At 46.2% G+C, this 24,795-nt stretch overlaps 9 protein-coding genes across 9 annotated transcripts; 4 read left to right on the top strand and 5 right to left on the bottom strand.

Annotated features, from left to right (window-relative positions):
* Positions 1-844: 844 nt before the first annotated feature.
* On the bottom strand, positions 845-4,259 carry GGI43DRAFT_421444 (N-acetyltransferase B complex non catalytic subunit-domain-containing protein; the record flags this gene model as incomplete). The annotated part of the gene is made up of 8 exons (XM_083207951.1): positions 845-1,600; positions 1,664-1,782; positions 1,838-2,955; positions 3,021-3,382; positions 3,445-3,534; positions 3,605-3,685; positions 3,757-4,041; positions 4,125-4,259. 8 exons carry the CDS (start codon positions 4,257-4,259, stop codon positions 845-847), a joined length of 2,946 nt encoding a protein of 981 aa, XP_083062463.1.
* A 500-nt stretch (positions 4,260-4,759) lies between these two features.
* Positions 4,760-7,304, top strand: GGI43DRAFT_306630 (Zn(II)2Cys6 transcription factor). The gene is made up of 5 exons (XM_083201623.1): positions 4,760-5,764; positions 5,822-6,063; positions 6,137-6,271; positions 6,347-6,452; positions 6,532-7,304. Exons 1-5 carry the CDS (start codon positions 5,175-5,177, stop codon positions 7,232-7,234), a joined length of 1,776 nt encoding a protein of 591 aa, XP_083062462.1. The 5' UTR covers positions 4,760-5,174; the 3' UTR covers positions 7,235-7,304.
* Positions 7,201-9,035, bottom strand: GGI43DRAFT_399191 (LLM class flavin-dependent oxidoreductase). Its single transcript, XM_083205313.1, has one exon. The coding sequence runs from the start codon at positions 8,862-8,864 to the stop codon at positions 7,374-7,376; it is 1,491 nt and encodes a 496-aa protein (XP_083062461.1). The 5' UTR covers positions 8,865-9,035; the 3' UTR covers positions 7,201-7,373.
* Positions 9,036-9,587: 552 nt separating this feature from the next.
* GGI43DRAFT_432635 (sodium:solute symporter family protein) lies at positions 9,588-12,114 on the top strand (the record flags this gene model as incomplete). The annotated part of the gene is made up of 4 exons (XM_083209614.1): positions 9,588-10,039; positions 10,115-10,376; positions 10,442-10,719; positions 10,795-12,114. The coding sequence occupies exons 1-4, from the start codon at positions 9,752-9,754 to the stop codon at positions 12,112-12,114; spliced, it is 2,148 nt and encodes a 715-aa protein (XP_083062460.1). The 5' UTR covers positions 9,588-9,751.
* Positions 12,115-12,587: 473 nt separating this feature from the next.
* Positions 12,588-13,225, bottom strand: GGI43DRAFT_432632 (RlpA-like double-psi beta-barrel domain-containing protein; the record flags this gene model as incomplete). The annotated part of the gene is made up of 3 exons (XM_083209613.1): positions 12,588-12,680; positions 12,731-13,048; positions 13,110-13,225. The coding sequence occupies 3 exons, from the start codon at positions 13,223-13,225 to the stop codon at positions 12,650-12,652; spliced, it is 465 nt and encodes a 154-aa protein (XP_083062459.1). The 3' UTR covers positions 12,588-12,649.
* A 2,843-nt stretch (positions 13,226-16,068) lies between these two features.
* On the top strand, positions 16,069-17,580 carry GGI43DRAFT_306503 (pyrroline-5-carboxylate reductase dimerization-domain-containing protein). The gene is made up of 2 exons (XM_083201621.1): positions 16,069-16,959; positions 17,012-17,580. Exons 1-2 carry the CDS (start codon positions 16,407-16,409, stop codon positions 17,302-17,304), a joined length of 846 nt encoding a protein of 281 aa, XP_083062458.1. The 5' UTR covers positions 16,069-16,406; the 3' UTR covers positions 17,305-17,580.
* On the bottom strand, positions 17,336-19,836 carry GGI43DRAFT_306513 (amino acid/polyamine transporter I). Its single transcript, XM_083201622.1, has 8 exons — positions 19,473-19,836; positions 19,196-19,400; positions 19,047-19,116; positions 18,822-18,977; positions 18,497-18,758; positions 17,890-18,430; positions 17,790-17,835; positions 17,336-17,733 (listed from the first exon to the last, which is right to left on the bottom strand). The coding sequence occupies exons 1-8, from the start codon at positions 19,571-19,573 to the stop codon at positions 17,612-17,614; spliced, it is 1,503 nt and encodes a 500-aa protein (XP_083062457.1). The 5' UTR covers positions 19,574-19,836; the 3' UTR covers positions 17,336-17,611.
* Positions 19,837-21,125: 1,289 nt separating this feature from the next.
* On the top strand, positions 21,126-22,898 carry GGI43DRAFT_432629 (flavin monoamine oxidase family protein; the record flags this gene model as incomplete). Its single annotated transcript, XM_083209612.1, has 4 exons — positions 21,126-21,364; positions 21,457-21,704; positions 21,786-22,633; positions 22,712-22,898. The coding sequence occupies exons 1-4, from the start codon at positions 21,187-21,189 to the stop codon at positions 22,896-22,898; spliced, it is 1,461 nt and encodes a 486-aa protein (XP_083062456.1). The 5' UTR covers positions 21,126-21,186.
* On the bottom strand, positions 22,829-24,782 carry GGI43DRAFT_306490 (uncharacterized protein). The gene is made up of 4 exons (XM_083201620.1): positions 24,613-24,782; positions 24,059-24,544; positions 23,581-23,989; positions 22,829-23,516 (listed from the first exon to the last, which is right to left on the bottom strand). Exons 1-4 carry the CDS (start codon positions 24,635-24,637, stop codon positions 23,021-23,023), a joined length of 1,416 nt encoding a protein of 471 aa, XP_083062455.1. The 5' UTR covers positions 24,638-24,782; the 3' UTR covers positions 22,829-23,020.
* Between the last annotated feature and the right edge of the window lie 13 nt (positions 24,783-24,795).

Below are 24,795 nucleotides of genomic sequence, written 5' to 3'. Positions count from 1 at the left end.
TGGACGCGCGTGCCGGTAGAAACAGAGCCGTGTTAGCCGAGCGCTTGGCATTGCCAAGATATAAAACATTTGTGGGAAAAAATTGGGACAATCATAATACGTAGTAAATGAAGCCAAGAGGGATAAAAGGGAGAAAGAAGCCGGGGAAGGATTTACCCTGGCTGGGGTTGTGATCTTTGATGGCCCATCTCTGGAGAACCGTTATAGAATGATATGGTCGCGTGTGTGATGCTGACTTTCCACCGTCGAAACCCTAGTACACGTAAATCCATGCCGGTACGCGGAATCTGCAGCGACCAAGCCTCATTCACAGATAAGTGGGTAATTAAAGCCACCCGTTTGTACGAGTAATGGGCCTTATCGTCAAGACTCTCAACTGGAACAATCGCAAATTGAAACAAAAAATGCCGGTGGTGACGTGCATGTACGCGCAATCAAGGCACAGCGCAGAAAAGGGGGACCCGCCTCAATTGCGATATTCACTCCACATCCAATGGCGAAGCCTGTTTCATGAGCCCAGGACGGTTTTTGTACTTGGCATCTATTCTCCTTTTGTCGATTGATAATTTTAGCTGCCGCCATTGTATGGAGTTTCTTGGGGTTGTCCAATCTCAAAAGCCAATCCCTATCTTCTGAGAAAGTTTTGTTTGGCGTTGGTATGTGGTGGCTTGCCCAGGCCGTTTCAGGCCTCTATCCACAGAAAGAGACGAAAGTGCTTGTAAAGCCCTGGTCGCTCTAGAAGATTTTATGGAATTCTTGCTTGTAGGTGTATATGTACTGACCCGTTATAGATGCATCATATCTTGCAGCATCATCATATACTCTACTCCGCTTAAATGTACATCTATGCCCATTTGACCTGCAGCCACCCCTTGACGTTTAACTGCCAGCTATCAATCAGCCCAGGCAGCGAGTCCATAGCGAGGATGCCCTTGATTGCATCCTCATCTTCTAATACCCATCTCTTAAGCTTGGGCTCAAAATCTCTTGACATGACCTCCGTCTTGAGCTCGGATATCCACCCCTGGCCATCTTTAATGCTCTTTTCTGCCGCTGTCTGCAGATCTTTAATTTTAGACGCCAATTCCTTGGGAAGACTAGTCTTTCCTGATCTATCCCGTGCCTTTTCTTTCTCGTTGTGGTTCAAGATCCATTGAGCAGCCAGTTTAATTGCCGCCATTGTATCTCGAAGCATTGCAATGTTGTGCATCGACCCCAGCATTGTCAGTGTGCGCTCAATCGAAGGTTGCCCACTATGTAATATCTGGCTTCGCTGGTTCTCAAGAGATAAACTCAAAGCATCTGTTATTTGATGCAATGCATCGGAAATATCGGAAGACCGATCAAAATCGATGCACAGAGACATTAGAGTGCAGAGCAGGCTAATGGTCTCAAAATAAAAGAGCTCTGGCTGAGTCATTTCATGATCTGAACCGGCCAAAAACCTGGGGAAAGAGTTACTAAGGCGGGCCAATGTTTCAGTAATAAAAATATGGTCGTATTCCGAGCTCCCCGCTGAAGCTTTGTAGCTAGCTGGAGATTTATAAGTCAGTAGCTCGTGGAATGCTTCGGCCAACATGGATAGATGGCACCGGCGATTCTGTGAGTTTAATATAGTTAGCGCAAATCCTCTCCCAAGGAGGGTAGGTAAATTTTCACTTACTGATGGGACTGGTCCAAGCCGAAGGTTGAGGTGCATCGGTTGGATTGTACTGCTGTTCCAGGTTGGAAATGACCCGTAATCAACTGTCTGAGTGAGATACGTATCATCGTCAACCTCATCTGTCCAATCATTAGTTCAATTTCAGAGTCAAGTTTAATCACTCAGAAATCTTACTGAATCGCGGGTCTGATTCCAGCTCGCGTGAGGGTTGTCCTAGGAATCTTTCGATTCTTCGCGCTTCCGCTAAACTCATCGCTCTCGTACAGCTCGATCGAAGGCGCTCGATGTATTGTGGGATTCCAACTACACTGCTGTAGCTTCCTGATTCAAAGGCGTCTATCAAGCGCTGATGCATCTTTAGCTTCAAGGAATTTACGTAGTGTGACTGCAAAAGATCCATTAGATGGCTGCCCCAGCTATCATAAGTTGACAATAGAGCAGGGGAAATTGTCGACAGGCGATCGTAGAAGATGGGACCGAGCGAGTCAATTATGGTGCGCTTGACACCAATGACATCCCAAATATCGCTGGCTCTAGAGCCTGAACCAAGACGTATGTGTAATTGCGTTAAAACAAGAGATAGCTGGCTATGACCTGAGTTCTGAGCCAGCTGGTCGTCGAGCAAGAGAAGGGCGCGGATGAGATGGCGCGTCGCTTGTGGTTTTAAAAACTGTCCAGCTTGGCCCTCGCTGAAAGCCAAGTTTAAGCTGCAAAATGCAATCAAGATTGCAAGTTCTGGCATGACCTCGGCCTTAATCTTGGTTTTTTCACCCTCAGATTTTATGACCGAGCTGTAAAAGGCTACACCTGCCTGTGATAATTGAGACAGGCAAGTGTGGCACAGCGTTGACTCCACTATAGATTCACAAACTGTACATTTGAGCTGCTGATTTTGGTCGTGAGACTTGGTCTTTCGGTGCGTCAATAGTAGATACTGTGTTTTGAGAGCTAGCAGCCGCGTGCTGGCTGCTTTGAAGTCGTTTGAGTCACCCTCTGCCAATTTAGGCAAATGATCAAACGCTAGATACTTCAATCCGGGAGCGTCGAGGCTTTCCATTACAGTCTTCAGGTCGCTAAAGCATGCTGGGCTAGTATACTGATCATCAATGTAGTGGATCAGCTCCCGAAGCCTTAATGAAGAAGGCTGGCCATCTTTCAAGTCAGTTTCATCACTTGGGCCAAGGCTGAATACTGCCAACACTCTTGCTAGTAAGATGTTGCGTCGGTACATGGGTCGCATGTGGCTTGACGACAGGAGCTTTGCCAGCAGTTTCTGGATAACGTTCGCAGACCTAGTATACCGAATTTAGCAGTGTTCTAGGCAATATCCTACTAAAGCACGTGGCGCATCACTCACTCTGGATTTGTGTTCTTCATATGACTTGCGGCAGTAATCAGATGTCGCCACATGGCAATATCTGATGCAAGCAGAGTCAATTGTCCGTCAGCATCGCAGTCGGAGAGACAGTCGTTGCAGAGGTTGAACACAGTCGGCCAGTCACCATCTCGGCTAAATTTGGCAATGGCACGCATCACTACTTCCTTTCGACCTTGGCGGAACTGCACAACAGGAGAGAAAATTGGACTAGAGATGAGTTTGCGGTAATCTTCGGGAGTGCCGTGTGTCTCAACAATGTCGTAGAGCAATAGGACTTCTTCTTCCGTTTTCACACGCCTAGATGGGGCTTTGGCAGATGCCTCATTCGAATCCGCGTGAGCCTGAGAGAAGAGCCGGCATTTAGCATTGCAATGAACCAGATCGAATTTTGAGAGTAAAATACCTGTTCTGCGGCTTGAGCAGCTCTCTCGATCTGCTTTTGAGCCAAAGTACCGTAAAGCTTCCTTTTGTCGGGTGTGGTCTGTGGACTTGTCTGTATCAATATTAGCAAATCGAAGCGTTAGAGCTTGACGCATGAAGGGCGACCTGAAAATGAAACTCACAGAAAGAAGATGTGTGATGACAATATTCCAGAATAGCCAATCCCTTTCTTGCGGGAATGAGCGATCGATAATGGCCGCAATCTGCATCTTGTGAGCTGCCTATGCCAATTTTGAAACCAAATATTAAGCGGTATGGGATGCCGTGGTTTTACCTGTTGGGCGCTGGCCAAATCCCAGTGAAGCAAGCATGATTCTAGACAGCGTGTGGCGGCAAATTTGTCCTTTGGGGCAGCCTTCACGGCGCGTACTCTCAATGGTCCCAGAGTGTCGGCAAATTCATCTGGATCGATCAAGTTTGTGGTGGCCCACTCCATCAGCTCAATTGCTTCTACATCCTTGATAGTGCTGCCGTCCTTGACGTGCTTCCAGACAGCAGCAACGGCAGCAAATTTGGCGTTGGGATCATCAAGCTGGCTCTCAGCACATATCTTGAGAAACTGTGGCAAAGAGATACTCGGTCAGATTCATCATGCTGGTAATATCATCGCCGAAATTCGAATTTATGAGTTGTGAAACTCACCTCATAGTACTGATCGTTTGAGATCTTGGCTCGCTTTTCGGCAAGGCGGATCACGACCGGCCAGTTGCCGTCATGAAAGGCCGATTGAAGCTGGAGATCAACCCCATTCTTAAGACGAGGTCTCTGGCGATTCATGAGGAGTGTGGTGTTGATATTTTCGCGGCCACACGTTCTTGATCGCTTTCAGGCTTCAGGGCAGCAAACAGCATGAGAATCGTTGAATAGCTTGGAGGGGCTGATTTGAGAGCAAGACTGGAGCTGTGCAAGGCTGATGGATCAGCCACAATAACCCCACCATGTGTGGCTGAACAGTGGCGGTGCACGATGAGGCTGTCATTGGGTTGAAAGCCCGTATACATGTATGTACATTTTTCGAGTACATAGTATTGACTCTGCACAGAGTATTCGATATTACCATGCATGTACAAGATATCCGTGGCTAGATATAAATTCTCCCCTATTTCCATGTGCTTTCGAAACAAGCGACGATTACTGAGATACCGATTTTTTTAAGTCTCTTCCGCCAGTTTGCATCATGGGCATGTGGCACTGTTTCCCTTTCCCATCACTTAAAGCCCAGGTATATATTATATACTAGGTGTAACTTTACCAATTCACTGCCTAATTCGAATCTTTCTTACTCGTTCAAAATTTGCCACAAGGTGTCCTATGTTTATGCTGCACATTGGTCTATCACATAGGCCCTGGTAGTGTACCCTAGTTGATCCACTTAAATGGCAAGCTTACATATATATAAGTTGCTTGGTCAAGAGGATGACAGATCATTAGCAGTGCTACGGAACCGGATTCGGCACTTTGAACCCTGAAGATACAGGTCTTCTGCAACAACCATGATATGAGCAGAATTTAACATTTATAACCATGACCAAGGTTTTTTATCCATCATCAATAGGATATATCTGCCATTGGGTCGTAAGCAGGAATTCAAGCATGAGACTTTAAGACGCAGACAAAATAAAGAATGAACAGTGACGGAAACACACGCCAAAGTATAACGTTCGCCACCGTCACTGACAACACCGTGTTTCAATGTCCCAAGACAAGGCACCACAAGAGATCTCTAACCATGAGTATGACTTGGCGATTGCCAAGCGGCGAAGGTTCCGAGCAGCAAAGGCCTGTTATCCATGCAGGCGACGGAAGGTGAAATGCAACTTTGGCCAGCCTTGTGACAGTTGCACCATCCGTGGACACCCCGATCTTTGCAATTATACTCTGGCGCCAGATATGAACCACCCGCTTAAAGCTAACAATGTCTCGAATCCGGGTACATCTGCTGCAAGTGAAAACGAATCTGCGGCCACTGGTTCTGCAAACGACATAACCCAAGGGCTATATGTGAATCCGATTGCCCCGTACAACGCCAAGGTTCATTTAGGCCCAGAGTCTCTTCCCAGTCTCCTTACGATGTATCAGAGTCTCAGCTCACATCAGCAGCTTCAAGACCGGGACAGCCCGCAGATAGATGTTTTTAAGCCCTCAACGAATCCGCAAACCATATTCGAACTCCTTTGTCTTCAGGATTCTGGTGCTCTAATACCGCTTGCTAATCTGTGGAAACCGGAAGACGGTCCTGAAATCACTTATAAAGCTTTACCTGAAGATGAACAGATAAAGAGGTAAGTTTGACCTCAGTGCCTCTCGGTCCAGATTTCTTTAGACTAACAAATAGAAAGCTACGTTCAGTACTTCCAGACATCCCTATTCCGTATTTTGCCTTTTACTATCAATTTCGTTCAATTTGAAGCTGCATTGTCTCGTTTTCTTAACGAAAGAAGAAATAACGCTGAGGCGGCTTTGCAAAACCCACCATCTGAATGCACGTTAACTTGGTTCGGATTACTGTTCAGTATTCTCGCGTGTAGCGCGCAGCTTCGCTCCGACCAAGAATCTGAGCTGCTCAAAGCCGGCGTTTTTGGTAGGTGTCACTGTCTTTTCCATCTTCTATATCAAATACCGATAATTATTTTTAACATGACGAATTCATATAGCATGCTGCTCATTTCAGTGCTTGCGACTGAATAACTTCATCTCTTTTCCTGATATTAGCACTATCCAGGCCCTCATACTGCTTGTCAACTATTTACAGAATCAGGCGAATGCCGGAGCATCTTGGTCAATTTTGGGTAAATCATTCCGCTAGAATCTGATTCGCAGGGAAAAGCGTATGGTGCTACTTACTTACATCTATATACTTCAAGGGCTGACTATACGTCTTGCGCAAACACTCGGCCTTCACTGTTCTCCAGACCCAGATGATGTCGCCGTAGACCAAAAAGGCGAGGTGACCGTAAAATACTATATCTGGTAAGTATTCATACTTTTATTCGGTTTAAAAATGGCATAAACAGTCGACTCATCATGATTACTATTAACAACTGGCCAGGCGATCATTAATATGGCAAGACACGTTGGTCTCGCTTTGGTATGGGCGGCCGTCTTGCATTACAGTTTTGGAAGATATCTCAATCGAATTACCGGCCCAAGAATCATCTCGGCAGTACCCTTTCACTCACAGCTGCAATCACCTATTCATAACGGCCAATAAAATTAGCCAAGCTACCAATAAGGCTAAATTCTCAAAACGACAGCTCTCTCTTCTTGAGATACGCGATTTTAAGAAGGTAGTTGACCAAATTGTCGCGCGGTCCGCCCCTCACCTTCAGCACGCCTCGCTATGCAGAAATCGTGACGATTCTATCCAGCATCACTTCTTCCACGAGTTCGTGGATTCGGTAGTGCTCTGTCTCTACCGTCCGGTGATGCTTTCTTACGGCGATGCATACAGCAAAGAGCTCACAGACACCCATCTGGAGCGTTGTCGCTCTGTCCTTCGCACATATCTGGAATTACTCAAGCTCGATTGCCCGATTCGGAGATCGTGGGTTTTTGTTCATGTCACGCTCAGCTGTGCGTTGACGCTCGCGTTAGCTGCGAACACCCAGGAAGATATTTCTGATAAGACCTTTCTACACGGATTTTTGGAGACTTTCTCTCAAGCAAACATCTTTTCCAATGTGCCTTCATATCAAAATGCATTGAGACTACTTCGACAGTCATTAAGTACAAATGATCAGACTGAGCATTAGTAAACACTGTTTAAAAATGCCCAGATAATGTCATTATACATCAATGATGCATTAGATGGTCTGACAGAGAGACCCAAAGCTGTAAGTACATAAAAAGCCAAGATCATGGCACGCCAGCACATCATATAGTGGATATTATTTAGTCGCTAGCTATCTTCTCATCTTCTTTCTGGCGATACTTTGGTAGAGTCTCGCCGGCTCGCCACTTGTACTGACTGCCTGGGTGGTCCTCTGGCAATCTCTTAGACCCAATAAACACTTCTCTTGCCGTTGCGCCCTCTTTCTCAACATCACTTCGGAATACCCCTCGCTTTCTAAGCTCAGGAAGAAGATATTCGATGATATCCTCGAAACTACCTGGGTTTGTGACGTGAGCCAAGTTGAATCCATCTACTCCAGATACCTCGATCCACCTCTCTAGCTCGTCTGCTACTGTTGTTGGACTTCCTATTGCCTTTGCTCCAAGGCCGCCCAGGCTGAGATATTCTACAATTCTTCTCTTGGTCCAGGGAAGATTGTCAGTGCCTGGGACAGTGTCTGACCATCTTCGGACAATTGACTGCAATCTTGGAGACTCTGTGAAGCGGAAATCTTCATCGTCAGAGTAGCCAGAAAGATCGACCCCGGTCCATCCACCAAACAGAGCTAAAGCGCCTTCTTGGTCGGCGTACTGGAGATAGCTCTCTCTCTTGGCTTGAGCTTCTTCGTCTGTCGCAGCAACGATGACGTTAATGCCAACAATAATCTTGATATGGTCTGGGTTCCGTCCTTCCTTTTGTGCTACATCTCGTATGTTATCGACAGTCTTTCTTACGCCCTCTGGCGTCTGGCCACCAACAAAGATGGCCTCTCCATGCTTTCCTCCGAAACCGTTACCTGCCTCAGATACGCCAGCTTGGAAGAGAAACGGAGTGCGCTGCGGAGATGGCTCGCAGAAATGGGGTCCAGGCACCTCGAAATACTTGCCCTTGTGCAGTATTTGAACAACGCCATCACTTGCGATATATGTGCCACTTTCGCGATCACGAAGAACTGCGTCATCCCGGAAACTCCCTTCCCATAACTTATATAGTACTTCCATGTACTCGTGAGCAATGGCATATCTTTCATCATGAGGAATTTGCTCTTTGAGTCCATGATTCCGAGCTGCACTATCGAGATATGATGTAACAATGTTCCAAGCAACACGACCCTCGCTCAAATGGTCTACAGTTGATAGACGTCGAGCAAGTGCATAAGGCTTCTCATATGTCAAGCTAGCCGTAACGCCAAAAATCAGATTCTTTGTTACAGCTGCCATTGCAGGAACCAGGTATAACGGGTCGTTGACTGGATACTGAGCGCCAGAAGCCAAAGCTGGTACGACGTTTGCAGGTCCCTTGTATACGTCGTATGGCCCGAGAGTATCTGCGATGAACATAGCATGAAACTGTGCCTTATCCAGGAGTTGGGCAAGATCTATCCAAAATGAAAGTTTTGTGTACTGATCAGTCTTATTTTTTGGATGTCGCCAAAATCCAGGAGATAAATGGCCAGGAGTATTCATGACGAATGCGTTCAAGATAATTTGTTTCTTGCCTTTGGCTTGAAAGCCATCGGCCGCGGCTGCGGCTAGTATGCTATCGCCCATTGCTGCTTTGCTGCTTCAATGCTATTATACCACAATATCTTCAAAAGAGATGAATACCACTTTGTGATGCATATACCATAGTAGAGCTAGGATGCAGCACTAGTTTATTTAAGATCGGAAGGCTTTAGAATAAGAAGTAGAAATAGCATGTGCTAAATACCCCGACAAATTATCTCTAAAAATTACCCTATTGGTCGTATTGAATCATATTCGATTGATTGAACTAATAAATAATATCTCGCTAATATTTTGTGCATGGAGCAATAGTATGGTTGATGTGCCGCTCTAAAGTCGTCACACTACGCGCATAGCACGCAATACACACCATGATCTCACATCAACGGCCGATCTCGCATACTTGGGTTTACCACTGTCCAGTAGCATATCGAATTAAAATCGACTTTCGAACTGCATTTCATTTAGCCGAATCAATTTGTTGATTTTACGTCGGCAAACATCATTTACGCCGCAATACCGAAGTCCGCTTGTCGGCCGTTGGTGAGGCCCTATCTCGCTTCATCGCAACACCACGTTTGCGGGTGAGATTTTGAGAGGCTTCTGTGTAATTACTAGCCATACAGTATATTAGATAGCTGGAGGGGACAAAATAACGTCATTACTTCCCAGTGCAACGTGCTGGGTGTATGGGTCTGAGTTCCATGGTTCCCCGAAAATGAACAAACTCAAGATATGGTAAGATCTACGAGTGCAAGATAAGAAGTCGGCAGTGGTCGATGAACGGTAGTTAAAATGTTTCCGTGCATACTTGCCTCGTTTATCTGTTTAAAAGTCTCAGCAGCGCACCCGTAGTTTGAGAGACATCCCTTTGCCTTTGGCTTAGGAAATCACCTCAGCTATCAGAGAATCTACTGCATCTGGCCTTCATCATGTCGGTTCAATTGGGTGTATCCGGGGTGCCTGTGATTCCTCAGGGAACGGCATATGGCCTCCTGATAGGATTGGGCGTTGGCTTCTGCGGCGTCATTCTGGCTGCCATCAAAATACAAAGGGCTTACCTTTCAGAAGATTCATCGACTTCAGAGATGTTCATGGTCGCCAATAGATCAGTGGGCACAGGGTTAACAGCAGCGGCTGTGTTTTCATCATGGATGTGGATTAATGAAACGGTGTTTTCAGCTGCATTCTGCTACAAATTTGGGATGGCTGTTCCATTTGTAAGTCGGCTTTTCGGCTTCCATGTTTCCATAGCCATTTTCATCTACTTATAGCTGACGTATGTTGTGTTATAGTGGTGGGCTACAGGACTGTGCTTTCAGATTGCTTTGATGGCAGCTCTTGGCGTACTGGCCAAGATTCGCGTACCATATGCTCACACATCATTGGAGATCATCCGTATGCGTTATGGCAAAATTGGGCATCTTGTGTTTATTGTCCTTAATATCACAAACAACATATTTGGATGTGCATCCATGATCTTAACAGGGTCGCAACTAATCTATGGCGTTTCTGGCATGCATTTTGTTGCAGCTACCATTCTCATACCTCTTGGAGGTAACCATCTCTCATGTGCATCTCAATTACATTCAAATAGTACACCGCTAATATTGGTCTAACAGTGGTTTTGTACACAGCAGTCGGTGGCCTTAAAGCGACTTTTTTGACAGACTATCTTCACACAGCTATTGCTTTGATCCTTATTATTTACTTCACCCTATCAACCTTGACTCATGACGCAGTGGGAGGTCTTGGAGGTTTGTACGACAAGGTTATGGCGACAGCCTCGGAAAATATTATTTCGGGAAATTACGAAGGATCCTTGCTCACGATGAAGTCCATCGACTCAATTATCTGGGGCTTGATTCTCAAGTTCGGAAACCTCGCCCTCGTGGTGATGGTAAGACTTGATCTACATTTCACATGCTCTTAATTCGTGTTGTGCTAATCTCTTTCTCTTTCCTCTGCTTGATAGGATACGGCATTCTGGCAAAAGTCATTCGCTACTGAAGTCAAGGCTACTGTGCCTGGATATAATCTTGCTGCAATTGCTATATTCGGGATTCCCTGGGGTCTCGGTACCGTCATTGGCCTCACTGCAAGGGCCATTCATCAAACTCCAATTTTTCCGACATACCCTGGCGAATTTTCTCCAGATCTAGTTAATGCAGGGTTGGTGATGCCGTACACGATTAAGGCTCTCATTGGAGACAAGGGAATCGTGGCTTTCTTTGTTCTCTTATTCATGGCTCTTACTAGTACTGTCTCTTCTTCTATGATTGCTGTCAGCAGTATTCTATCATTCGACGTTTATAAAACATACATCGACCCGAAGGCATCGGATAAGAAAATTATGAGAGTCAGCCACCTCGCTGTTGTTTTCCACGCCATATTCATTACTGGCATCTCATTGGCGCTTAACTATGGTGGAGCTGACATGACATGGATCGGCTACTTCAGGCCGATCCTCTCTTGCCCCGGTATCATTCCTCTGGGCCTGACCCTTGCATGGTCGAAGCAGACGAGACTAGCAGCCATCGTATCGCCAATTCTTGGATTCCTCACGGGCCTTAGCGTTTGGCTAGCTACAGCCAAATCGATGTACGGTACTATTAACATCGCAACCACGGAAGCCAGTTTCCCTGCCCTGTATGGAGCTATTGCGTCGTTTTTCTCTCCTGCTCTTTACTCGGTTATCATTTCTCTCTACAAGCCAGAGACGTTTGATTGGCGACGGTTTTTGCTTATTGAGTTAGCAGAAGCACCAAAGCTCGAAAGAGTTGAACCATTGCCTTTAAATGATAACGAAAAGGATGTTAAAAGTGATAGAGTTACCAGCGAGTCTAATAGCCATGGGGTTGCGGTTTCAGACCCACCAAGCGAGAATATATCGGTTACAGCTTCAGATCCAGAGAATGCCAAGACTTCTGATATTGGAGAAAAGGGTCATACGAGCATATCAATAAATAGCGATCCAAGCACACTCGACCTCGACAATGTGCAGCATCCATTTGATGAGGCAACGTTGCGAGAATTGCATCGCTGGTACCGCATCGCATGGATCTTTTTTGTCGTGGTTGTGCTCGTCACTTTTGTCGCATGGCCAATGCCATTATACCGAAACTACATCTTTACCAAATCCTTCTTTTCAGGCTGGACAACCGTTGCTATTATATGGCAATTTCTAGCATTCTTTGCGGTTGTTATATATCCCCTATATGATGGAAGACATGCAATCAGAAAGGCATATCGGGGTGTTTGGAGTGCTATTAGCGGTAAATTTATTAGGGCATGAACATATGCTGACATTACCTTGGTATGCTAGATAGATTAGACGCACGTGGCGTAGCTTGGGTATTTATTTTAAAATTAATGTTAGTGCTTATCTTGTTAAGTAGGGCTTCTTTGTATAGCTAGCCCATGCGTAAGATGTTTAAACACGGTGCAACGCTATGGAATGGTTTGGGTGGTAATTTTTGCTGTGCAAGTTCACTGCATTAACATATTTAAAATTCATAAGTTTACAAATTATAGCACCATATTTGAATAGCCATGCGGCATGGGGTAAACTGACATTCAATTCTATGAACATGGCCAGTCCTACATCTTTAATCTTCTTCATTATTTTATATTCAATAATCTTTACAAAACAGTAGATGATATGCATGAAAAGCAGTGCGTAGATTTGGTTTATATTCATAAGTCTTCAACTATGTGCATACGTTGATTGAAAGCGTATTTACAGTAATATATAAAGAGAATTAAAGTCGAGTAAAAATCTTCTCCGGATCAGTCATCCTAATCCAGTAAATATACTTGGCAATAGACACTTAGCACTGGCCGTTGGTGTTGCAGAAGTGCCTAAATCTCATCAGTACAAATATCTTGAGTCTTAATGGGCGTGCACTTACCAAACAATGTTGGCAGTACCAGTAGTAGCACCGTTAGTGAGGGAGCTGAAAGCTCCACGAGACAGATCAATGCTGTCAGCAGATTGGCAGCCAGGGCAGGTATCCTCGACTGTAACAGTAACGGTGTTCCCCGCACCACCGACGCCATCGTTGCTTCCAAGGTTGGTGATGAAAACCTTGCGGCCACAGTACTTGGGGGGGTATGAACTGCCCTGCCAGCTGGGAGTAAGAGCGGCAATGAAGTCGCTATCAGCGTGCTTCTGTCCGCAAGATCCATATCCACCCATTTGGTCGTAAACGGTAGCGACACCCCAGTGACTAAAGTCAGATGTTAGCAATTTGATGATGTGTATCACATTTCATAGACTGCACAACTTACTCGGTTCGCTTGGCCAGAGGAGCAGATACAACGCGGGATGGAGGCTCGGAGCTCGGGAGAGCACTGACAAGGCTGGAGGCAGCAGCTAGGACAATAACGGCGGTCTTAGCGAACATTTTGAAGAGTGTGTGTTTTGTTTATAAATTGTATTTATAAAACCAAAGAAATTGAGCTGTGAAGACTCGTATTGAGTTGTTATTGCAAGTGAAGCTTGAAATGAACGAGGACAAAGAAGGAAGAGATCGCCAGCTCTATATATACTCGATGATCTCTCCTATTTCTAGCTATCTTGGCTTAACTTGGCTACTAAGTCATCATCATATTCAATATCAAGGGTTTTTTCGGGTATCGCCAGCCCTTGAATATTGCTTTTCGTATACAAGCCAAGCCCGGCGAGCCCGACATATGGCTCCAATACCATGATGCATTCGGTGTAAGACGTGGAATTTTTCCGCGGATGGGATTCAACGAATCATAGGCCGAAATCCATGAAGTCCAGGCCGCCGTATCAATGTAAGCAGGACGGATCACCTCTATCTGTAAACAGCAGCTGGTTGGTTGGGCGATGGTGTTTTGGGAAGGTAGTTAAAAAAAAAATAGGCTGGGCCAAGACCCGTTTCTTGTAAGGCGCAGGTTGCCAGATAACTGGATCAGGCGAAATAAATCGATTCTAGGCCATACCCCTTGATTAAAATGCCTGCATGGAAAATATTCCTCTATTTGCTCTCTTTTTGCAGGGGGCACGTGGGTTTGTGAACCACAGATCTTGATCGCCATGGGACGTCCATGCGTTGAGGGGCAAAGCTTACTGGTGGATTTTCTTGACCTGGAAGCGCTGTTTAATGTTTCCTATTCAGGTGTGCCAAGCAGTTGAGGCTGACGGGCTGTGCCTGGACATGTAGTTAATTTACCAAAAGCGCATAGTGCCACTAAAACTTACAGGCAGCACTGGCAGTAGTTGGGCAGTGTTGCCAAATCAACTAACTCGATACGTAAATATAAGTCCAAATTACGGTGTTACCAACTCTGGCATGACACACACATAGATTATCTTTATGGTTTTTTTCTTCTCTTTTTTTCTTTTGGTAAACTGCACTATCCCAGTCAAGAAGGAAGTCATCTAATATGGAGAACAACACGTAAAAGATGGCCTGACTAGTGACGGCTGCCTCCAGGACATCACCACACCTTCTCGTGCATAGTGTGCTCTGTTTGTCTATGTTGTTTTTATTTAATAACTTGATATTTGTTCTTATCTATGCTTTTTGGAGATTTCGAAGATGACGGTCGAGGTACATTTAAAAAAAAAAAAAAAGCTTCATCAAAATACATCACTTAATGGGTACGTGTGTATTTGTTTATAATATTCTGGCTGGAAAACCCTTGGCAGATATCACTAAAAGGGCATAGTGGTAAACCCGAGATCCGAGCCTTTTCTCCAGACCACACCTATTTTTCCATGGACACCGCGTCTAATACGATTAAAGAAATATATTGACCGGGTGCAGCCGAGGGAATAGTCGACCCAAGTATCACACCATTACGGATATCTACGGAAGCGCAAGAAATCACGGGGAAAGCGCACTATAAATAATGTATGGTGAGTACAGGAATGCTAAACGGAAACTGTCGTTGCCAAGCAGTTCATGGAGCAGATTAACAATCGCATTTTCTATAGCCAAGGACAGCTTCGGCCTTCTAAGCTGAAATTCCGACTTCTGCATTTCCAAGGTCCACTTTATGAAGTAGTATTTGGCCGCATGCATGATGCAGGGCGGCCTTTTGGCCATGTCTAAATCACCGGCAGCCTGGCGCTTGTGTACGTAATGGATCTCCTAAAGAATGTGGCAGCCTGGCACATAAAGCTTCCAAGAAAGCATAACCTTGAAATTTTACTCGTATTTAATTGATGAGTATTCCGTATTACCACTACCCCAGCTAGTGCGATGCGTCTCGTATGGCAACGACTTGGGGGCTCGGATTCACTAGCACTGCACGACAAGTATGATTAAACCTACGCATGAAGAATTAAAATATAAACACGGACCATCGTTCACATGTTTGAGGCGTTTAGGCCTAATGCTCTATATTCTAGGCGAGTTGTCTGCCGTTTACGAGGGATAACAAGAGAAACCTCTCCTCTGAGCATCCCAACTGCATCACCAGAATTATTTGCGCCGTGCTCAGCATATCTTTACTGTGAGCGGCATTGAGGCAGCTAATTTGGCCGGACACTGACGTCTTGGCGATTCGGGTATCGCCAGGGAAGCGGTACAGCCCTGTAGATCCGGCAAGCGGTCTCGATGAGTTATCGTAAGCGCAGAGGATGGATCTCTTTGTTAGCGGGTGGGATTACTGTGAAGGAACCCAATATACTAATCACTATTCCAATACCACGACTTCCACCAAGACCCCCTTTTCCATTATTGCAGCAGACTATGAAATTGGAGGCTCTGCAGCCACAATGCATTACATGCAGCTTAGGGACTTCTGCAGCAGTTTCTCGATACACGTACCCTGTAATGGAAAAGGAATATGGGCTTTGCAATCATCTGTAGAACATGCTACATGCCTTTTTATATCAGCTAAGATACGTAGTTTATATTGCAATACACTCTAATATCATCAATTAGAAATCTATATGGGAAGATTATTGTTGCTTCGCTGTGTCCCCTTATTGTAGGTGTTACTGTAAACTCGCAAATCTAAGTCTAGTTACATGTACCCATCAACCCAATACTATTGTGGAGTGGCTGCCTCTCAATTCTATAAACGCTATCTGCACATTTAAGCCCAGCGCACTAGTTTTAAAAAGGCCAAGTGCAATAAAACCGATAAAGGACCGAGTTTCTTAGCTCATCTCACAACGATCTACTCTTCCAAGTACGAAGTACGAACGACGCACCTATAAACAGCTATGAGGCTGCACTGCCTAATGTAGGGTAAACCGCAGCCGCAGACAATAACTATAATATCATTCAGAAGTGGCCATTCAATCAGATCTTTTAACGGCGGCCTATATCGCTGCCAATGCTTCTTTCGCTCGTCTTCCGACACCGGCCGCCTTTGTGCTCTGCCGATGGAAGCCGGTCACGGGACCAGACTTTCCCCACAGATAGCCAAATAGCAGCACAGCTACTGTTTGATGATTCATCCAGCGTTGAGATTGCACCGACTTCAAGCGTCCGGGGTTTCCCATAAGTGTCTGGTCATATCAGCATTCTGTGACCTGGTTCTTTCTAATTTGGCAACTGATAATTTCATTCAACAAGTTTTAATTCTCAAGTAAATACAGTCATGGCGGCGTCACTGCAGACCAGCAAGTTGGCCTTCATTGGCGGGGGAAATATGGCCGCTGCCATCATTGGAGGACTAGCCAACCAGGGTATCAACAAGCAGAACATCATTGTGTCTGAGCCTTGGGATGTCAACAGAGAGAAGATTGCAGCCACCGGCGTACGAACCACAACGTCTAACATTGAGGCTGGCCAGGATGCCGATCTCATCATCATTGCCGTAAAGCCTCAGATTGCCAAGACGGTATGTGAGGAGCTTGGCGGATCTTGGTCTCACCGTGCCACTCTACCAATTGTTGTCAGCATTGCTGCTGGTATTACCCTTGATAGCCTGAGAGATTGGCTGAAGACCAGCGAGGGCAAGACTGCTCCAGTTGTTCGTGTGATGCCAAACACGCCTGCCTTGGTTGGAGAGGGTGCATCTGGACTCTATGCAAGTGAAGACGTCAAGGAGAACGAGAAGCAGCTTGTTGATGCACTGCTTGGGAGTGTAAGCAAGGCCACTGAGTGGGTGGAAAAGGAGGAGCTACTCGACGTTGTGACCGGATTGTCTGGTAAGTTGCCCACATGCATTCTCATGAAGAACCTGGCTAACACAAGCATCAGGTTCTGGGCCTGCGTACTTCTTCGCCATGGTCGAACACCTTATCGCTAGTGCAACTGCTCTGGGACTTCCGAAAGAGCAGGCTACTCGACTGGCCAAGCAGACATGCTTGGGAGCTGGTCAAATGCTTGTTTCATCTTCAGAGGAGCCAGCCCAACTGCGCAAAAATGTCACAAGCCCCAATGGAACCACTTATGCTGCTTTGCAGACTTTTGAATCATTGGGCTTTGATGAAGTTGTTAACAAAGCTGTCAAGGCCGCCACAGCTCGATCTGCCGAATTGGGAAAATCATAAATGGAAACATAGAGAAGATAAAAGCTACTTTTGATTTAATGTCTCAGGGGTATTGAGTAAAAAGCTCTTAAGAATGAAATGAAAACAAGCCAACCTAACTACATCGAAATTAAAATTTGCTTAAGAGAAAACAAAACCGTAAATATCATTGGGCCCCCTTTTCGGCCCTCTCCTCTTGGCTTGAGGTCCCCTTTTCGACCCTATCCTCTTGGCTTGAGGTCTGGGTAGAAATACGACGGCCAACAACATCCTCGTAATCTGCTACAATCAAATCTTGCTATAATTGCGTTTGTTAGAAAGAAAAGCCTCATTCATTATGATGGGATGGAATTTGAGCATCACTTACCGGACCTAAAAACGTGTTGCCGAAGAAAAACCAGTATCCAGCAACGACTACTGCCCAGATGCCAATCACAACGCATACATAATCTGCTTTTGGTTATTATGCTATTCTTCATATAATGTGATTGAATATGAACACTTACTCATAGTATTTGCGGTAGCGGGAAGTGAAGTAGGAAAGCAGAAGAACTGTAAATGGCGTTAGTAGTGTTATTTGGAGCTTGTGGAGTAATGCCAACTTACAATTGAAGTAATAACCACGTAGAGTGCTCCAACAATGTTCACGATTAGACCAAATACTTTTCCCAACTTGAAATGAGTTTTTGGAGTCTGGTAAAGGTCAAGCACCTTCCGTCCACGGATGAGGAGGATGATAATTGGAACCGAGTAAGAGACGTTCAAGAAAATGGTGCATGACGCGACGTATGCGCTGAAAGCCACCGCCGGGCCGAGATATAGGAGACCAAATAGGATATTAAAGACGAAGCAGAACATGATAGTTCGGACTGGTACGTTCAAACCAGCCTGAATGTGAGCAAAATAGTTATGATAAATGATGCCACGGTCACGAGCCATAGCGTAGAGCAGTCTGCTGACGCTTGTGATACTGGCGTTGGTGCCGTTGATAAAGCAAACAGCGAGCATTAGGCTGAGAATTGTGGCAGCAGCCCGGCTCTTCGTTGCCTGAAGAATGAGCTCGACGATAGGCATACCTGTCGAGGTAGCAAGAACGGTATCAGCGTCGACAAGGCAGAAGAGGATGACCAGAATAAAACCAAAGCCCCTAAGAATAGTCTATTAGTTTTCTTTTCGAGCTTACATATACACAACATGATGACAATCAACTTACGTGACACCACCAATAACAATGGAGTACATCATGGCTCTTGGCGCATCCCTGGATGGATTTGGCATCTCCTCAGTCATGTGGAGAACGACATCGAATGCAATGAGAGAGAGAGCGGACTGCAGCAGGCCCAAGATCCAGGCCATGCCGTCGGACCAACCAGTCTCATTGTTGAAGTCTGTGAAGACAAACTCTGCGCTAGTCTTTTCTGACATGGAGAGCAGAACAATGCTGATGATGACGAATCCAAAGATGGACCAGTACACTATGTTGACGTATTAGTTAAAGTTGAAACTGGTTGTTGAAGCTTCTTCTTGAATTGACTTACAAGCAGCATCGTTCCATCTGCCCAGGATCCTGTTACCCCAGATATTTGCCACCGTCGTAAAGACGAGGATTGCAACAAAAATTCCGTATGTCTTCGCTGCGGTGATTTGATAGGATCCGTTCGAGGCCACTACTGCTGCGGCAGAAATAAACTGGGCTGTGATATCTTAGATTAGCAGTGTCCTTATAAGTGTGTCATTTGCGGGTGGCGAATTTTGATTCTTACAGCCGAAGTAGTCCTGTACAGTTACCACGACAAGCCAGCCTACAATATTGGCCCATCCAACCATAAAGCTCTATAATAGGATTGACTGTTAGTGTACAAGATACAAGATGCAAGATGCTGACAATAGGAAACTGGTTCGTAGAACTTACCATTGGCTTTCTCCATTTTTCTGTGCAGAGGGCATATACAAAGTGGTACTGTCCTCCAGCGGTTGGCCAGATGGCACTGAGCTCGCCAAGGCTTGCGGCTACACAAAAGCAGCACATGACGCAAAAGATAAATCCATATAACAGGGCCACAGAGCTACCGGAGGGCAAGACAAGTCCTATTGAACCGGCGAGTGCGATCCATGTGCTGTGTTGGTTGTTGATCATTAGCTATCTTATATCATTCAACTAGAGTTGATAAAGGGAATGATAATCGTACTTGAGAATGGCAAAAGCCATGGCCATTGTTGATAGGGTTGACAACCGGGGCTGAAGAGCCCCGTCACCCGATGCTGCGGCATTGGATCCGAAAAGCGCCATTGTTGAATAAACTGAACAAAAGTGTTGATGAAGAAAAAGAAAAAGACAGGCAATGAATAGCAAGAAATTCGAGGCGGTGATGGGCCTGATTTGTATTCACCGGTTGCCTTCAGTTCTCGGTCAAGAAAGCGGGTTGTCTGGAAACCACGGAAAGGTCATTATAACCGTGTCTCGCGCGTCCCTATTTTATTAGAGGCTGTGGCCGATTATCATAGTTTGGCTAGCCCGGTTATCTGGCATCAATGTCCTTTGATATCGGTAGAGAAATGTTGAGGCTTTGTCCAAGTGACAGATGGTGGCGATGAAGCCTCAAGTCTTGAACAATAGATACGAGGCGTGGGAGAGTTTCCGAAATAGGCAATTTCCCGAGAAACTCACAAGTACTTCCCCAGATCAATGAACACAGTCCACTGAAAAACGCGGGGTAGAGGCTTGCTATCTAGATAGGCTCCCTGGAGAATCGAGACCGATTACAGCCTTTTTCTCAGAATCCTGCCTAAATAGGGTAAAATGAGTACGTGCGTTGTCGGAAAGGATAGCAATTGTGGTGCTATCGCTGCGGTCCGGAGAGCCTCAAAACAGCTGTGGATATCGGGCCAGATAGCATGGGGAGGATCCGTACCGAGCTCTCAGCTAGTATTTCACGGCGGAGCTACGCGTGGAGCGCGGTCCGAGACGACGTTTCTATTCCGGTTCTCTGAGATAAGATGGTGACACGCGGAGATCTGTTCATGCGGCTCTGGATGATGCGGAGGGCGCCACAAACAGGCCTAGAACCGAGAGCTTCTTGTTGATCGCAACCTTGGCTTTGGTTGGCGATGAAGAGAAATGGCATAGGAACGCCTTCGCGTGCGCGCTGAGGGAGATGCTTTGCTTTTATAGAGAAGCTAATTATATGTTCTATGCAATACATAAGCACATACACCCCGGGCGCGCATGCCTCAGGGGTTGGATAAGAGCTGCAGTTACTAGCTGCTGTCAACCAACGCCATGTTGCATTTAAGCCATTATTGGAGTTGATTCCGTCTTATCGGCAGAAACAGCTGGCATCTACAAGCTATCACCAGTATCTTGTCCTCTGACGCTGAATTGAGGCCCGGCTTATGATTCAGTATCTGGGGAAGTGGATCGATCCGCTGCTCCACAAACAGCTTGTGGATTCATACTTGTGGACGATGGATAGCAAATAGCCTTTTGCTGTATCGCAATTGGTTTCTGCGCTGCTACAAAGTGCTTGTCGTTGAGTGGACCGCCGTCTCTCTTTTCTGGTACGACGCATGCCGGCCCGCCTACCATATTGGGCAATTCTGCGAGAAAGCAGCGAATAATGCGGCGCATGGCAGCACTTTGGCATTTGGACCCCTCCGGAACAAAGGGCGCCGATTCTCAGAATATTGCCACTTGAGGCGAAATCTAGAGCCAGTTGTACGATTTTATGGCCTAATATTGAGTTTCCACGGAGATCATCCACAATAGCCTATGTTTGGCCTACACGCAAACGTATGTATTAATAGCTGAAGCGCGCCCTGTGCTTTGTAGAAATGCCTAATCGCGCTGGACTGCCTATTTCGCTCGCACCTTGCCTTCTTATCTTTTCGTGACCGCAGCACTCAATGACATCCAAAGACGGCTACTCGTGGACAAAAGCCCAAGGCCTTCGGGCTGGGGTTCCATCTATTGGTGTAATTGAGCCGCCTTCAAATGTCAAGAGCACCGACACAGTCTACGATGTTATTGTTGTAGGCGCAGGCTATTGTGGCCTCACGGCAGCTCGTGATGCCAGCTTAGCAGGTAGTACTACCCCGATCTTAAACAATATAGAGGAGTAAGAAAAGAGAGAAAGCTGACTTCTTTTTTTTTTTTTTTTTTTTTTTTTCAATTAGGCCTAAAAGTGTTGCTACTAGAAGCTCGCGATAGAATTGGCGGTCGGTCATGGTCATCCAACATTGAAGGATACCCATACGAAATGGGTGGCACCTGGGTATTCTGGGGACAGGCCAACGTGTGGCGCGAGATTGCGAGATACGGCATGCAAGATGAACTCGAGATTTCTTACGACTTTTCCAGAGGAATCAATAAATATTTACTATCAACCCCGCAAGGCGTACAGAGTTTCAGTCATGAAGAAGAGGTAATACAAAAGCTTTTGTTCTGCCATTGGCTTGCCAGTACTCTCAGAAAACCATTGTCAACAGAAGCTGACCATGCTTAGGATGAACTCATGCAATCATCGCTTGCCAAACTCGTCAACGTCGATGGATGTCATGGTCGAAAGGTCGTACCTTACCCTCACAGCGGTGTTCTTAGCCCCGAAGCTCGCAAGTACGATCATATGTCTGTTGCCGACCGAATCGCAGAAATCAAGAATGATCTTACTCCCAACGAGCGCGTCTGTGCAGAAGCATTCGTCCTTTTGTGCAGCGGAGGCACTCTTGAGACGACAAGCTTCTACGAGTTCCTCCACTGGTGGGCACTAAGCGGCTACTCTTACGAGGGCTGCATTGACTACCTCGTCAAGTATAAATTCCGCGGCGGCCAGTCATCATTCGCGATCCGTTTCTTCCGCGAGGCACTGGCCTCTGGCAACTTGACTTATTCTTTCAACAGTCCTGTTGCAAGCATCCAGCATGGAGGCGAGAGCGTTCAGATCACGACCCGTGCTGGCAAGACTTTCCGGGGAACCAAAATGATCTGTGCTATCCCCTTGAATGTCTTGAACGATGTCAAATTTGATCCGCCTTTGGCGACAGGGAGAAAAGCAGCCGCCACCACTGGTCACGTCAACCAATGCGTCAAGGTTCATGCCGAAATCAGTGATCGAGATCTTCGTTCATTCACAGGCATCAGCTATCCGCACAATGGGCTCATCTACGGCTTTGGTGATGGAACAACGCCAGCCGGTAATACGCACGTTGTAGCTTTCGGTGGACAGCACAACCACTTTCATCCGGAAGAAAACGTTGAACACACCAAGGCAGCATTTCAAGGTTTTGCACCTATGAATATCGAGAGATTGGTCTTCCATAACTGGTCCAAGGATGAGTTTGCAAAGGGAGCTTGGTAAGCAACAAAATCTTCCTTCTTCTTCCTCCTTGTTTGAGTCGAGCTTGTGGCTAACGTTGTAATTTGTACTCGAAGGTTCTTCCCAGCGCCCGGCTTAATATCCACACATTTGAAGGATATGAGAGCAAGAGAGCGCAACATCGTATTCGCATGTTCCGATTGGGCATTGGGATGGCGTAGCTTCATAGATGGTGCCATTGAAGAGGGAACACGCGCTGCTATTACTGTACGAGCCGATTTCGCTGGTCGATCAAAGCTGTAACAGAGGCATGCGGACTGGCGATTGTAGAATAGCTGAGGCACGAAACGTATAAGGCCGAATGTACAAACAATATTTGCATATAGCGAAATGAATAACAGATGCGTCAATAGCGTCATTTAACTTCACATAATTAATATTGGGCGGTGTCGGGTCACTACTTGAGTCCATCTCTGAGAACCTCGGTTCGCCCATATGTGCTCAAGAGTCTGGACCGCGATAGGAATGGTTCCAAAATGGGTGCAGCTATAGAGGCTTTGGAGTCGATGGGAAAAGAAATCTCGGTGCTCCTGTAGGATACTCTCTGCAGCAGCCACAAAATATGTCCAGACCAGAGCGTGACATCCATCAACGCTTGGCTCTAGATCAAGAACCGTTTCTCGGAGTCGTTCTACTGATCGTATAGACTCTTCATCAGAGATAAGATGGAGGGCGCGATTTCGGTATAAGTCGCAGGCTTGTCGAATAGCTTCTTTCATGACAGAAACATTGGCATATTGCTCCGGGTCCTGATCTAGTGATGGACTTGAAGACATGAAGTCTAGGTAGTAGTCCGGGCGTTTCGATAAGACTTGTAGTCCTTTGGTTTCGCTGGAGAGTGGAAATCCAAAGAGTTCGAACCTGAGTAATTTGATGCGTCAGCTTACGTTTGTCTTGCGTAGAAGAGTCACTCCGAGTAACCTACATTCGTGTTTGTTCTCTGATAAATCCCCTTGTAGTTAATGATAGAGATTCAACCGAGTCGGATGATTGGGCCAAATTTGAGAGAATCTCTAGCAGATGCACGTAGTTATTCGCGCCCGTAATCGTGTCCCCCACGAGTAAAACCAGGATAGTCGCCCATGTTGATAGGCTGAACAGTCTCTTTGGCTCTAGTTGCAGCGAGTCGCGGAATAATTTCGATAGAATTGCTTGTTGGCCTACTTCAGCTGCCATTCGCATATGCGGCGCCTTTTGCGATAGATGGAAAGCTGCAATAACGGATATCGCCTGTCCAACAAGCTCATCTTCACACGCTAGAGGAAGCAAGATATTGCGATAACCGTTGCCATTAAAGTCAAAGACAACCATTTTGGGTGCGATGGTTTCCGAAACTGCAATTCGTCAGTTACCAGTATTCTTTCGATGGAGTTAGCTTGTGCGAAAGCAAAGAGTAGTCTTACAATAGTTGAAGAATTGTCTGGCTTGGGGAGATAGAGCTTGAATAGAAGGCTGTGGACGGGAGAGTTGCATCTCCCTTGATATAATCTCTTCCACATCATCCTCCAAGCTCTCAGCCGAAGAATCAGTATCGGACGTGGGTATATCTGGAAGAGGGCCGACAATGGGGCGTTTATTTGAAGTTTTTGGTAGAGTGTTGGAAGCTCGGCGAGAAGCAAGTCGTGCTGTATCCGGCGAGGATCCTGACTGTTTGCTGTTTACGGTGACCCATCGGTATCGATTTGGAGCACGCGAAGCAGCTCTAGCATCATCTCCAGCAGTGCGAGTTGTGGACTGTGAGGGCCGTGGCGAGTTGCTATATTTCATGTGGGAGCTGAACCGGCACTCGATACCCTGGCCCGAGCACTTGATCCCCTTTTTACAGCACTTGAAGCATTCGGGTTCTGTCTTATCACAGCGCACTCGGCGCGTGCGACACTCGAGACAACCTTGTCCAGAGTCAAAATTCACGTGTCGAGCATTGATAGAAAGGATTAATAAAAAGCTTATCACGTACCGTTGTTTCTCTTTGCCAGCGACATGATGACCGAGTGGTATCAAGATGACCGTAGCTACCACTGGAGCACACCGGGAACAGTGGGAATGGTCAGAGACAGCCCCTTCCGCTGCGTAATAGCCCTATGCAGGAACTACCAGGAGCTGATGGGTGGGCTGTCCGATGCAGCTATGCAGCTTGGTG

The sequence above is a fragment of the Trichoderma evansii genome (genome assembly GCF_050947405.1).
Source record: "Trichoderma evansii strain SZMC 28006 chromosome Unknown GGI43scaffold_5, whole genome shotgun sequence".
Taxonomy (NCBI): Eukaryota; Fungi; Ascomycota; class Sordariomycetes; order Hypocreales; family Hypocreaceae; genus Trichoderma; species Trichoderma evansii.
Note: the sequence above shows the minus strand (reverse complement) of the source record. Positions and strands in the feature narration are given on the sequence as shown.